This window comes from Solanum dulcamara, chromosome 2 (assembly GCF_947179165.1).
Source record: "Solanum dulcamara chromosome 2, daSolDulc1.2, whole genome shotgun sequence".
Taxonomy (NCBI): Eukaryota; Viridiplantae; Streptophyta; class Magnoliopsida; order Solanales; family Solanaceae; genus Solanum; species Solanum dulcamara.
This window is the reverse complement of record NC_077238.1, coordinates 69,238,865-69,252,528: the sequence shown is the minus strand read 5'-3', so window position 1 is coordinate 69,252,528 and position 13,664 is coordinate 69,238,865. Positions and strand designations below refer to the sequence as shown.

The 13,664-nt window shown below is 37.5% G+C and overlaps 1 protein-coding gene across 1 annotated transcript; it reads left to right on the top strand.

Annotated features, from left to right (window-relative positions):
• Positions 1–7,170: 7,170 nt before the first annotated feature.
• Positions 7,171–7,653, top strand: LOC129872563 (uncharacterized). Its single transcript, XM_055947524.1, has 2 exons — positions 7,171–7,373; positions 7,452–7,653. The coding sequence occupies exons 1-2, from the start codon at positions 7,171–7,173 to the stop codon at positions 7,651–7,653; spliced, it is 405 nt and encodes a 134-aa protein (XP_055803499.1).
• Positions 7,654–13,664: the final 6,011 nt, after the last annotated feature.

The following is a 13,664-nucleotide window of genomic DNA, read 5'->3' as shown; positions in this document are numbered from 1 at the left end:
TGAGTTTAGAGATAATTCCATTTAGAAGTTCCGGATGTAATTCGTGACTCGTAGTCACCTCTGAATACTAAGGGTCCTAAAATAGTTAGATTACTATTCCCGAGTAGGGTTGTTCACAGTTTTGGTTAAAACCAAAACCAAATCGAAAATTTAACCAAATCGAATAAAAAATCGATATTTGGTTTGGTTTGGTTTGGTTTTAAATTTAAAAAATCGATAATATTTGGTTTAGTTATGGTATAGTAAAAAATAATCGAATAAATAACCGAACCAAATCGATAATTATATACATAAAATTTATAATTATTTATATGTATAATATTAGATTTTCATAAATAATTAAAGATATTTTATACCTTTTAATTATTAATTTTCATAATTTAATTAAAGATAAAATTGATTATATTATGAATTCTCTAGTTAGTTTAGTTTAAATATGTAATTTTTTCATTTTAATGGACAAAGTTATTTGTATTTTGGAACCTCTGTTTGACTTGTTCTTTTAAATCTAAACTGCATTGCTAGTTTGGTCCACTTGATTTGCCATCAGCATGTCTTTCCCTCAATATGCAGCAAAGTTCGCCCTTGTGGGCCGTGGGGAAAAAAGAGCTTCATAAAAAATTGAAAAATATGGAAAAAGAATATTTGAATTATTCCGGGTAGTCATAAATCGAAAAACCAAACCAAACTGAACCAAACCGACAATAACCAAACCGGTGGTTATTATTTTACTTGGTTTGGTTATGGTTTTAGACATTTAAAACTGATTAAATTGGTTTGGTTATGATTTTAATCAATAACCGACCCAAACCGAACCATGAACACCCCTACTCTCGAGCCACCTATATGTTGAATAGTAAGTGGAAATATAAGCTTCTATTCTGAAAGTCTCTAAGAGGATAAATGTCTCTGATTGCATAAGTTGTATCTCTGATTGCATAAGCTATGTGTCTGATTGCATAAATTGTGTCTTTGATTGCATAAATTTTGTGGCATTATCTTGGTACACGCCTGTGGTTCCTGAGGCCCTAATTAATGAAATCCCTAATAACATCTAAAGGGTACCTCAGAGAATTACTGTCTTGGTCTTCAAGTGACGGCTCACTTGACTGTTTCATTGAGTCTCAGGAGATGACCTAGTTGCATATGGTTTCTCACTACTCTACTCGTGCATACGGTAACCCTTCTTTCATTGAGTCCCACAATTGGCCAGAAAGTTATCGTGCACAGCTTTATTACTCATTCACCGAGTTTCGGACCGGCTATGTATATGTATGTATGAAGTATACGATGATAAAACGCCGTATACAATGAAGTTAAAGCATACGATGACGTCGTATATGATGAAGATATTCACCGAGTCCCGAGCCAGATATATATATATGATATGATGAAAATGTGGATCGAGCCGTACGTTCATCGGTATTGTTTTAAATTATGGATTGGGCCAAACGTTCCTCGGTATATTTTACTATGTGATAATGGCATCAAGCCCCATAAAGGAGCCGGGTGAGATATGTTATGTACACTACTCTTTCACCGATTCTCTCACTAAAAGGTCGGATACTTACGTAGGCATGCATATGAAAATATAGAGATACACTTGTGACCCCGAGCCCTATAGTGGATCGAATGTACTATGATGATATATACGATAAGATTATGCCATATACGATGATATGATGCCGTATACGATGACCTGATAAAATAATATACATGATGAGAGGGGATGATGATATGGTGATATGGTAATATGATGAAATAGTTATTATACCGGGTTCCTTAGCGAGCTGGGCACAACGTATGATGATGTATATGACTACGTGTCCTAAGGTGTAGGTACATTAATTTGTTAATTGTTACACTCATCCCCTGCATCCTTATTTCAGTTATGGTCTCAGCTATGATGTGTTATGTTTTACATACCTAGTACATATATCGTACTGACCTTCCTTTCTTTGGGGAGGGGGGGCTGCGTTTCATGCCTGTAAGTACATGTACTTACTTTGGAGATCCGTCAGCTTAGGACTCCCACTCAGCTATGTCGGAAGTGCTTCACTATTTCGGAGCCTAGCTTTTGGTGCTGATCATATAATGTATATAGTTATTTATTCAGGGTACAACGGGAGCCCTGTCCCGCCATATGTCACTGTTAATATTCTTAGAGGTCTGTCGACATATGTAGGTAGGTTGTTTACGAGTTTGATTCAGTTGTGCCTATATGGCATATTATAAATGTTATTATGTTAAGGCAGTCTTGTCGGCCCTTGCATGGCATGGTGCAAATGAAAGAGGCTATAGGCAGACGAATTTGCTATCACCCTCTGGATTCTCATGTATAGTTCTTATAGTTGAGATTTATGTATACGAGGGTCCAAGTCGGACCCTAGTCACAGCCTATGGAATTGGGTCGTGACAAGCTAGAGGCAAAGGTTTACCCATTTCCTGACTCAGATATACCTATGGTTCTCGATGATTGCTAGCCAAGAAAGTTATTGATCTTCCTGAATCAAAGAGGCCCGAAGAAATCATCAAAGTTAGCGACCCTAGGTACTACAAGTTTCACCGCGTCATTGGCCACCAGATGAAAAAGTGCTTTGCCTTGAAGGAGAAAATCTTGATGCTGGTGAGTAAAGGTAAAATCATCATTGACATAGATGAAACAGCAGAAGCAAATCATGCTAGTGTAGTACCCAAGTCGGAGATGTGTTCCTAGTCACACGTTATTCTGAATACCATCATTTTGCAATTCGATAATTTCAATCCCGTTGAAGTCGATCGCTCATAGAGGGCTTTTAAAGGTGCACTAAAGGAGGAGGACAAGCCTAAAGACAATGTAGATGACTGTTGGACTCTAGTTTCTCACAAGAAATGAAGGCATCAAGCAGTCCTAAAGATACGACTTCCTAAGCCGAGAGTGGTGAAGAATAATGTGGATCAATCACAATCACCAAAAATTGTCCAATATCGTACTAGCAAGAAGATCAACAGTTCTTTTCCACAGAAAATTCGAAAGCCGATTACATTTCATGAATTCTTTCTTGGAAAGTTTCTTCAAGACAGCCAAATTAGTTCAGCACATGCGATTTCTAGCACTGACAAATCAAAGGAAAGTGAAGGTGGGCTTAATCTAATGATACAATAAGAATGACGTCCTAATGGAAAGGTCGCCCCATGTTTTGCTATAATTGCCTTCACTGATAATGACTTATTGTTAGATTCTAAGCCACATAATAGGTCTTTGATCATTTTGGGATCTATCCGTGAGCAATGTCTCAATCGCATATTAATAGATGACAGTTCGACAGTTAACATCATGCCAAAAACGATGCTGAAATGGTTGAGAATCACTATTGATGAGTTTTCCAAAAGTAACCTAACGATCCAATGTTTCAATTAGGGTGGGCAACAAGCCATATGAATGATTCGCGTAAAATTATCCATTGGTGACATGGAATCGAATACTTTGATTTATGTTATAGATGCCAAAACATCATATAACTTATTGCTAGGACATCCTTGGGTGCATGAAAATGCAGTGGTGCCATCTACTTTGCATTAGTGCATGAAGTACATGAAAAATGGAGAAATCATCAAAATTGATGCGGACATTAATCCTTTCACCGAGACTGAGTCATATTTTACAGATGAAAAATTCTACTTAGAATATTGTAAATCAAATGTGGAGAAACCCGCACTTGTGTATCCAATTGATGTTGATTCAAAGGAAGAGAATAAAGTTCAACAGGCCACTATCAAGGTGTCTAAGAAAGGAAATCAAGGAGTCTCCATTAAACTTTCTCCATCTGAGGGATATATACAAACAAAGATTGATGATAATCATCTTATTTTTCGTTACACTCCACATGAGTGTCGAAGAGAGGGGCAACCCCTACTAGATGAATGTACTCAATAAGTTCACCTTCTAAGGAAATAAATGAGTGATAATTTATTTCAAAATTTGAAAAAATGTATGACTGTCCTAGTTACACAAGTACCAGCCATCACTTTGAAGTCTTCTAAAGGCAATACACAAGTTGATAAGATAAAAGGGTATTTTAATCTAAAGGTTTTCGCACTACTTGAAAAATCAGGTTACGACTTCTCAAATCCTGCGAGATTAGGAAAGCTCAAAGATGAAGTGACTGGTGAAAAGATACATAGACTTACAAAGTCCCAAATGATGTTGAGAAAGCAAGGGCATTATGTCGCCACTCCAAAATTTAGGATTAGATTCAGCTTAGCAAAGCCTCTATGGATTTCATCTAAGAAGCAAATGGCTTCATCACACCTCACCTCAATAGAAAAGACAGAGAAAGTTGAGGACAAGAAAACACAGCAACGAACTTCAGTGTTTGACTACATAAAAAGATCGATACCTCGCTCTCTGTATTTGAAAGATTGGGATACAATGATAAAATTGAAGTTTTTAAGCATATAGAAGGAGAGGTCACCGCCTTAAAGACCTCCGTCTTTCATCGCTTGGGAACTACAAAGAATTCATTATCAAGAAAGATGGTGGAGCAGGAAAAGCAAGACTTTTGTGAAGGAAGTGACAACAAAGAGATCCGTAGTGCTGTTCCATCATGCATGAAGAGAAAGGCTGTTTTATCAATCACCATTGAGGGCTCATTGAAGGTGAAAAGAAGCACCATTGTTTTCACCAACTAATTTCGTAAGAGAACAAAAGAGAAACAAGAAGTAGACATCACAATGTCTTTTGAAGGAAGCCAGAAGGAAGATTCGAACTTTGTGCAGCATCATATCACGTAACAATAGAAGATAGTCCATGCCTTGATAATGTGAATGATGGTGTTCAAGAGGTTCCACCTAAACTCGAAGATGGCATACAATCAACTGTAGATGAACACAAGGAGTTGAATCTGGGCACTTTGGAAGATCCACATCCAACCTTCATTAGTGAACTACTTACACTTAAAAAGAAGGAGAATATGCCAAGCTATTGATCGAATACAAAGATGTGTTTGCTTGGTCATACACATAAATGTCATGCCTTATTCCTAAGGTAGCTATTTATTATTTAGGGATAAAAAATAGAGCATGTCCTGTAAAGCAGTCACAATGCATGTTTCGCCCTGAATTGGTAACGTAGATTGAAGCTGAAGTCAACAAGCTCATTGAGGCTGAATTTTATTTGAGAAATGAATTACCCATCATGGATCTCAAACATTGTAATGTTCAAGAAGAAGAATGGTCAGATACATGTTTATGTTGATTTTCGCGATTTAAACAAAACGTGTCCAAAGGATGACTTTTCATTGCCCATCATTGAACTCATGGTGGACGCTACAACTAGGCATGAAGCTATGTCATTTATGGATGGGTCATCTGGGTATAATTAAATTAGAATGTCTCCAAAAGATGAAGAATGCACTCCTTTCGGACTCCAAAAGGAATATATTATTATAAGGTAATATCTTTCGGTTTAAAAAATACTGGTGCCACCTACCAACGTGTGATGCAACACATTTTTGATGACACGCTTCATAATAGGATAGAATGTTACGTTGATGACTTAGTAGTATATACAGGGCATAGGCACAACCATCTTGAAGACCTTCGAATTATCTACGAATGGTTAAGGAAGTTTGACTTAAGATGAATCCACTCAAATGCTCATTTGGAGTTACTTCTGGAAAGTTTCTTGGCTTCATTATACGCCACCGTGGAATTGAAGTTGATCCTGCAAAGATTGATGCTATTCAGAAAATGCCTGCTCCAAAAAATTTGAGAGAGCTTCGCAGTTTACAAGGAAATTTGGCATTCATTCGAAGGTTCGTCTCCAACTTGGCATGACGATGCCAATTCTTTAATCATCTAATGAAGAAGGATGTCTCTTTTCACTGGGATTAATCATGTCAAAATGCTTTTGAGAGCATCAAAATGTACTTGTCGAATCCACTTGTTTTAGGGGTGCTAACACTTGAGAGGATGTTTATACTTTATATCGCATCATAAAGAGCAATCACTTGGGGCACTATTGGCTTAAGAGAATGAAGCAAAAAAGGAGCAAGCATTGTACTACCTGAGTCGGACTTTGATAGGAGCTGAGTTGAATTACTCACATGTTGAGAAATGTGCTTAGAATTGCTTTATGAGATAAAGAAACTAAGACACTATTTTGAGGCATATACCATTAAGCTAATTTCTTGAGCTGATCCTGTAAAGTTTGTAATGACTCGACCAGTTCTCTCTGAACGTCTAGCAAGATGGTCTATATGGTTCAATCAATATGACTTTACATACACACCTCAGAAGGCTGTAAAAGGGAAAGCACTCACCAACTTCCTTGCGTATCACCCTCTTCTAGCAGAATATGAGGTTTCAGATGAGTTCCAAGATGAAGATGCATTGTACATTGAGGAAGTATCAACATGGAAGATGTTTTTTGATGGGGCTGCACGTCGAGATGGTGCTGGGGAAGGAGTTGTGCTGATATCCCCAGAAAGGTTGATCTTGACATTTTCATTTACTCTTGGTAAAACATGCTCCAATAATGTCGCGGAATATCAAGCTTTGATTATTGGTCTTGAAATGGCATCGGACGTGAAGATCACACAATTGGATATTTATGATGACTCTACGTTAATCATCAATCAACTCTTGGGGAGTTATGAGGTAAAGAAAGAAGATCTTTTTCCATATCATCAATATGTTGTCTATTTGCTTGAAAGATTCGATCAAGTGTTCTTAAACCATGTTCCAAGAGAAGAAAACCGCATGGCTGATGCTTTGGCTAACTTGGCTACAAAAGTGGCATTGAGAGAGAAAGAATCAACAAAGGTGTGTGTGTGTCATCGATGGGTCATTCCTGGATGTCTTGATCTTCAAATCAATGAAAGCCACCATACGTCCATTAAAGTTATTGAACAAGAAGATTGGAGACAACCACTAATTGAATACCTCGAACATGAAAGATTGCCTGAAGATCCATGAAAAAAAGCAGAAATCAAGAGAAGGGCACCACTGTTCATTTTCTATGAAGGAATATTATTCCGTCGCTCATATGAAGGAATATTCCTACGGTGTATTGATAAAGAAGAAGCTCGACAAACAATGGAAGAAACACATTTTGGCACTTGCAAATCATACCAATCAGGGCCTAAATTGCATTTTCGTATCAAGAGGATGGGATACTACTAGCCAACAATGGTGATGGACTGTCTAGAGCATGCCAAAAGGTGTCAAGCATATCAATTCCATTCCAATTACACACACCAACCCCTTGAGCCACTTCATCCAACTGTGGCTTCATGGCCTTTCGATGCGTGGGGACTTGATATTATTGGGCCTCTTCCAAAGTCATCAAAAGGGCAGATGTACATCTTGGTAGCCATTGATTACTTCTCAAGGTAGGCTGGAGCTATTTTGTTAAAGGAGGTGAAGAAGGAGACTATTGTTGACTTCATCAAGTCAAATATAATCTTCAGGTATGGCATAGCAAGATACATAATTATTAATAATGGAACGTCTTTCGGCAAAAAGCTTATGAGGAGTTTGTGCGAGAAATTCAGTTTCAAGCAACGCAAATCTTCAATGTACAATGCACCTGCCAATGGCCTTATTGAAGCTTTTAACAAGACACTTGGTAACCTGTTGAAGAAAGTCGTTGCAAAGAATAAAAGAGAGTGACATGAGAAAATTGGTGAAGCTTTATGGGCATATCGAACAACCTTCAGAACTGCTACACAAACGACTTCATACTCTCTAGTATATGGTGTAGAAACGGTCCTTCCATTAGAGCAACAAATTCCATCACCGAGAATCGCAATCCAAGAAGGACTTACGGCCGAAAGCAACACTCAACTTCATCTAGCAGAGTTGTAAGCATTGGATAAGAGAAGATTAGAAGCACAACAAAAGTTGGAATGTTATCAAGCCTGACTAGCAAGAGCTTTGAACAAGAAAGTGCGGCCACGATAATTTCAAGATGGAGACTTGGTCTTAGCTATTCGAAGACCCATAATCCTCAACAGGCGCATGGGTGATAAGTTCACATCAAAATGGGATGGTCCATTCATCATGAAGGAAGCATATACAAATGGTGCATACAAAATTATTGATAAAGATGGTTTAAGAGTTGGTCCAATCAACGGCAAATTCCTGAAGCAATACTTCCCATGAAGGTCGCCTATACTCCTGGCCTGCATGAGTTTAAACTGTGTATGGCTCAAAAAATAAAAGGGGTCCGCTAGGTTGAAAACCTCGAAAAAGGAGGTCTAGGCAAAAGTTGGGACAAAAAAAAACTCATCTTTATGAACTACGTTATGACTTGATCCTCTTGAGGTACGTAGATAGCTTAGAATATTATTATAAGTTCAGTCATATGAGTTAAAAAACAAAAAAAAGTTGCACCCTTGGTTGATCATCACAATAGTTCTTTGAAGTGTAATAGTTAGCATATGAGTTAGATATCCCTTCTTCGAAATATGAATTTTCTACAACGGCCGCATAAAGCTGGAGAACCAAGCACGGCAGAATGGTGAACTGACTTCAAAATAAAATCTGTACTAATCCACAAGTCCTATGGTTGTGATTTTTACATATATTGTAGTTCTTGAAGTCTTATTTCCAACTAAAAATAATCTCATGATTATTACAATCCTACGCCGAGTTATGAATTTTCTACCACGGTCGCGTAAAGCTGAAGAGCCAAGCACGATAGAATGGTGAGCTGGATTCAAAATGAAATATGTACGAATCCACAAGTCCTATGGCTGTGATTTTTACATATATTGTAGTACTTGGAGTCTCTTTTCCAAGTAAATAATAATCTCATAATTCCGACAATCCTACACTGAGTTATGAATTTTCTACCACGGCCGCACAAATATGAAGAACCAAGCACGGTCAATTTATAAGCTGACTTTGAGGCAATATCTGTACTAATCCATAAGTCCTATGGCTGTGATTTTTAAATATATTGTATTTCTTGAAGTCTTATTTCCAAAGAAATATGAATCTCATGATTCCGACAATCCTACGCCGAGTTATGAATTTTTTTACTAAAGCTGCTCAAAGCTGCTAAATGGGCATATTTGATTTCGAATTCAACTTCAGAGGTTACTTATGATTCATCCAGAAGAAATTTTGAACTGATATTTTACTATAGATCATTGAGTTCAATTTAAAATGGGGGCAGATTCATCAGTTGTGTTCATTTAATAAAAAGAAAAAGAGAAGATATACTAATTTCAAAGTGAGACGATTCATATTAAAACAAAGAGATGATGTTATTGTTCCAAGAAAGAAATGCCATACATCATTATAAGAAATTTAAAAGGAAAAAAACATCCTAAGCAAGAATCTAAACTACGAAAAAGGTTTGAATTCTAGGATTTGTTGGCGCCTCATTTCAACGGCCTCTTCCAATTTGGATAACTTTTCCACTTCATCTTCAGACAATGGATGACTCTTCTCAATGGTTTGAATCTCGCCTTCAAAAGTGATAATCTTCTTTTGACTTTTAGATAACTGTTTCTTTTGTTCCTATATACGTGCAATGGTCTTCTTCTTCTTCGCAGACAGGGCTTTCAATTCTACGTCAACCTTTGCAAGAGTTGCTCAAAGATCCTTCATGCGTTCGTTCGCTTTTGTGCTTTCCTCCTTTGCATCGATAAGATGTTTTTGCACATCAAAGAGCAATTTTTGGTGGGATTCTTTGGTCATTTTCTAAGATGAAGATGATTTCATGATGTCATACTCCTCATATGTATCAAAAAGAGCTTTAATAGAACCCTCCATAATAGAAGTATTGATGGTATTAGTCTCTTTGACCTCTTCTAGAATCAAGTTAACACCATTTTTTTAACTTTAAGAAGTTATCTCGGGAATCAAAGGAGAATCTTGTCACCCACTCGCACAAGACACCCCACATCTTGGAAACATAATGTATTTTGAAAGTAGAAATCGTCTCTTGTGATTCAAAATTAGGGAAAGCAAGTGGCGACAAGCATGACGAAGGAACAAAAATATTTGAAGATTTGACTAGAGCAGTTGCAACTTTTGCTTTGTTTTCCAAAGCTTCTAGAGGGGAAGTAAAGATATATCGGGGCAGCTTGGGCTCGTAGTACCATCTTCATCAAAAATATCACTAAATATATTAGCAGATGCATCCTTGATATCCAACTTCAAAAAGAAAACATAAGAAAAAGAGGTTAACAAAGCCTAAAATAAACGCAGTGAAAAGAAAAAGGAAGAAAAGAGATTTTACTTAGCCTGCGAGTTCAGGCAATGACATAATGGAGCTAGGAGAATCGATAAAAAATGTCTCACTATCTATGGTGACAGTGTCCAGGTCAATGGGTTCGGCACCTTGATCTTTTACCTTCTTTCTTTTACCATTCCAGTGTTGATCTGGTTTCGGGTCAACTTTTGTCGAGCTGGTATCTCCATTAGCATCTACGACTTCATCCAAAAGAGTAATTGAAGTCTTGTTTTTGGAAAATACTTCGGTCAAAATCTGCCCAAAATCGTTCTCAGAGGAAATAGGAGGATTTTTTCTCTTGCAAATATTGTCCAGCACCACAGAGAGTGTGATATCTATTTTTGATGTCGATGAAAGTAGCTGAGCTCCATCCCCATTTCACACTGACTCACCTTTTGAAGTCGAAGACTTAGATGACCATCTTGCTTGTGACTTAACAAAAGAAGAAAAGGAAGACTTATTTTGATCTTGTGTTTGAAAGTGGTGAACTTTAGATGATTCTTGAGTGTCGATATGCTTCGAACATTTTAAGATAATTTTGTTCTTCCCAACAGGTTTTGTTCGACCACTTGACCATCACTTTGCATATCTACAGGTCGTTAAAGGCCTATCAGGATGTGGTGGTATGATAATTGTTGAGGAACTACCAATGCGAGTGCAGGAATCCCAAAGTTGTATCAATTCTTGTAGTGTGACGTTAAATTGTCGTTCAATGAAGCTACCAGGTAAGTCTTGATTGAACCCAAATTGACGGCTAAATCTATGAGGGTTGTAAGGCTCCGTAACAAGGTGATCATCACGTCTAATGGTGATATAACTAGAACAAAGGCTAATGAAATAATCATTCCAAGAGCTAGACAAGTCGTCGCTATCTGTGATAAGCAACTCTTTAGGCTGTAGCATGGCCAGGTGGTGAAGATGGCGAATATTCACATCTTGAAATAGTCATCGCGCATCTACAAGGTCAAAGTATTTAGCCATTCACTCTCCATCAATCTTACACATACGAGCAGCACTCTGATGACGATTGGCCTGATAGTAAGTGTCAAAATAACAACTAATCCATCCATAGACATACTGTATGAAAAAAATTATGTCGCTTGCACTTAAGTTTGATGAAGATGAGATCTCTTTCAAGCCTTTGTAGATACTAGCCAAGATGGGTATTGCTAGTCCGAACTTCTCCCTATGAGCCATGAAGCTTGAAACCTTGAAAACACTTGGATGGATGGTGTCAATTTTGTTAGTTGGAAAAGCGAACTTACAAAGCCAACAGGCGAGAAAGGCAGCTAAATTCATCTCTTCTCTAAGAGATCCCTCCACGCCTAACTCAATGAAAGGAGCGTTCTCTTCCTCAATTCGCGGTAAAAATGACATATCAATATAGCCTGAAGGATTATGACTTGATCTTGGTTTAGCTTGCTGCTTAGGCACTCGTGGTAGAGGCTCTGTATACCTGTCTGCCCCTTTGAACCAGAAACTCACCCAATCACGGACAGAATCTCACCCTCTAAAAGTCGATAAAATGCTGAAAATAAGTAGGCACAAGTTTTAGGCAAAAATAATTTTCCTTATTGATTTGCTTGTGTCAATTTTTGGGCTGAAGAAATGACTTCGTCATAGAAAGCTCCATGGACAGGAAGTCCTCCAATCATGCGCATATCCCATAATGAAATAGAGAGCTCACCAATGCCAACACACATAGTGTTAGTCGATGAATGCCAAAGTTTGCAAAAGGCCTGTAACACGTTATCATTGATATCATATATGAATAAAGTGGCAAAGATGGTGTCATATACCTTGATGTGCTCCAACACTTCCTTGTTACGGCTAAGAATATCCTCTGCCCATTTCCAATTGCGAGCCGTATATCGAAATTCACCGAAACCAGATTGAGGATAACTCCATGAGGTGAGACTTTTGTCAAAAATTTTGGGAAAAATAGCATCAACTTCCTTATCATGTGTAGACAATTGCAGAATAAAAGCAGTGGTGCTAACAGTAATATTAAAGTCTAGAACATCAATTACCTCCTTTGTCAACCATTGGGCTAGATGAGGGGATTTGGCAGATGATCCTTTATCAAGAGAGAAGGCACTAATCACTGAAGTGTGGACTGCCAAAGCGAGGATTTTAGCATGTGAGTCTTCCTTGTCGTTCGATATCTCAAGTTGAGGATGTGGAAATATGAGATCAAGGAAGTTCATCTTACTCGCAGAAAGGTGTAATTATATTCTCTTTGTTTGAAGACCTGCCGAAAGGATTAAGATGAAATGGATGAAATCACACAAAGCTGATGAAAAAGCTAAACTTCAGAAAATTAACTAGGATAATTTAGGAATAATCTGATCGTGGTTTTCATGTGAGATGTAGCCATTTGAGTCTAATTCTCAATTCCGCAACTTGCTCATGATTTGGATATTTCTAAGTCAAGATATGATGTTTTCCGCAAAGCTACACAAAACAAGAGATGATCAGCGAATTAGAACTCAGAGATTGTTTTCAAAAATATATCTGAGATAATTTGATCAATCTGATCATGGTTTCCATGTGAGATGTAGCCCTTTGACTCTACTTTCTGATACCGTAAACCGCTCGTGATTTCAATGTTCCTAAGTCAAGATATAATTTTTTTCATGAAGCTATGTAAAACAGAGATGGCCAGCGAATCAGAACTTGAAGTTTATTTTCAAAAAATATCTGAGTTAAATTAGGATCAATATGATCATGGTTTCTAGTGAAACATAGCCTTTTTAGTGTACTTTCCGATGCCACAAACCGTTCTTAATTTTGATGTTCCTAAGTCGAGATAGGATATTTTTCATGAAGCCACATAAAATAGAGATGACCAGTGAACCAGAATTTGAGGGTTGATTTCAAAAATATACTTTTGATAATTTAGGAATAATCTGATCGTGGTTTCCGTGCGGAATGTAGCTCTTTGAGTCTACTTTCCAGTGCCATAAACTGCTCATGATTTTGATATTCCTAAATCAAGATATGAAGTTTTTCGTGAGCTTGTGCGAAGTTGATACAACCAGCGTACAGTGAGCCGAAGTTCGTTTCTTGATAATTCTTGCGGTTTTGTTTCTTGATAACTCTTGGAGTGAACTTCAGTTCTTTTTCGTGAGCTTGGCAGCGACCTGATTATATTCTAGCTATGATTATAGATTCACGAATGGGGAAATCCAATTTGCTTTCAAAAAGAATTTATTTTCGCAAAGGACTTGGATTCCATGATACAATAGGAGTCAAAATCCTAGTTCTCTTTGAAGACATTAATATGCCGTGAATATGAAAAAGTGTTTAAATTGGTATCTTCCTGCCAAAAAGAAAAAGTTCAAAGGTGCAAACTCGGACTCAAAGACCTATTTCTATATGCTCTCCTCCAATCTTAAAGGAAGAGGCGATCATTAGGCTTGTTTGTCATCACTTT

Bases quoted from the DNA above. Each gene is read 5' to 3' on its own strand.
- LOC129872563 (XM_055947524.1), top strand. From the start codon at position 7,171: ATGGTGATGGACTGTCTAGAGCATGCCAAAAGGTGTCAAGCATATCAA. The intron at 7,374-7,451 runs GTAGGCTGGAGC...TATAATCTTCAG, and splicing joins GCCATTGATTACTTCTCAAG to GTATGGCATAGCAAGATACA.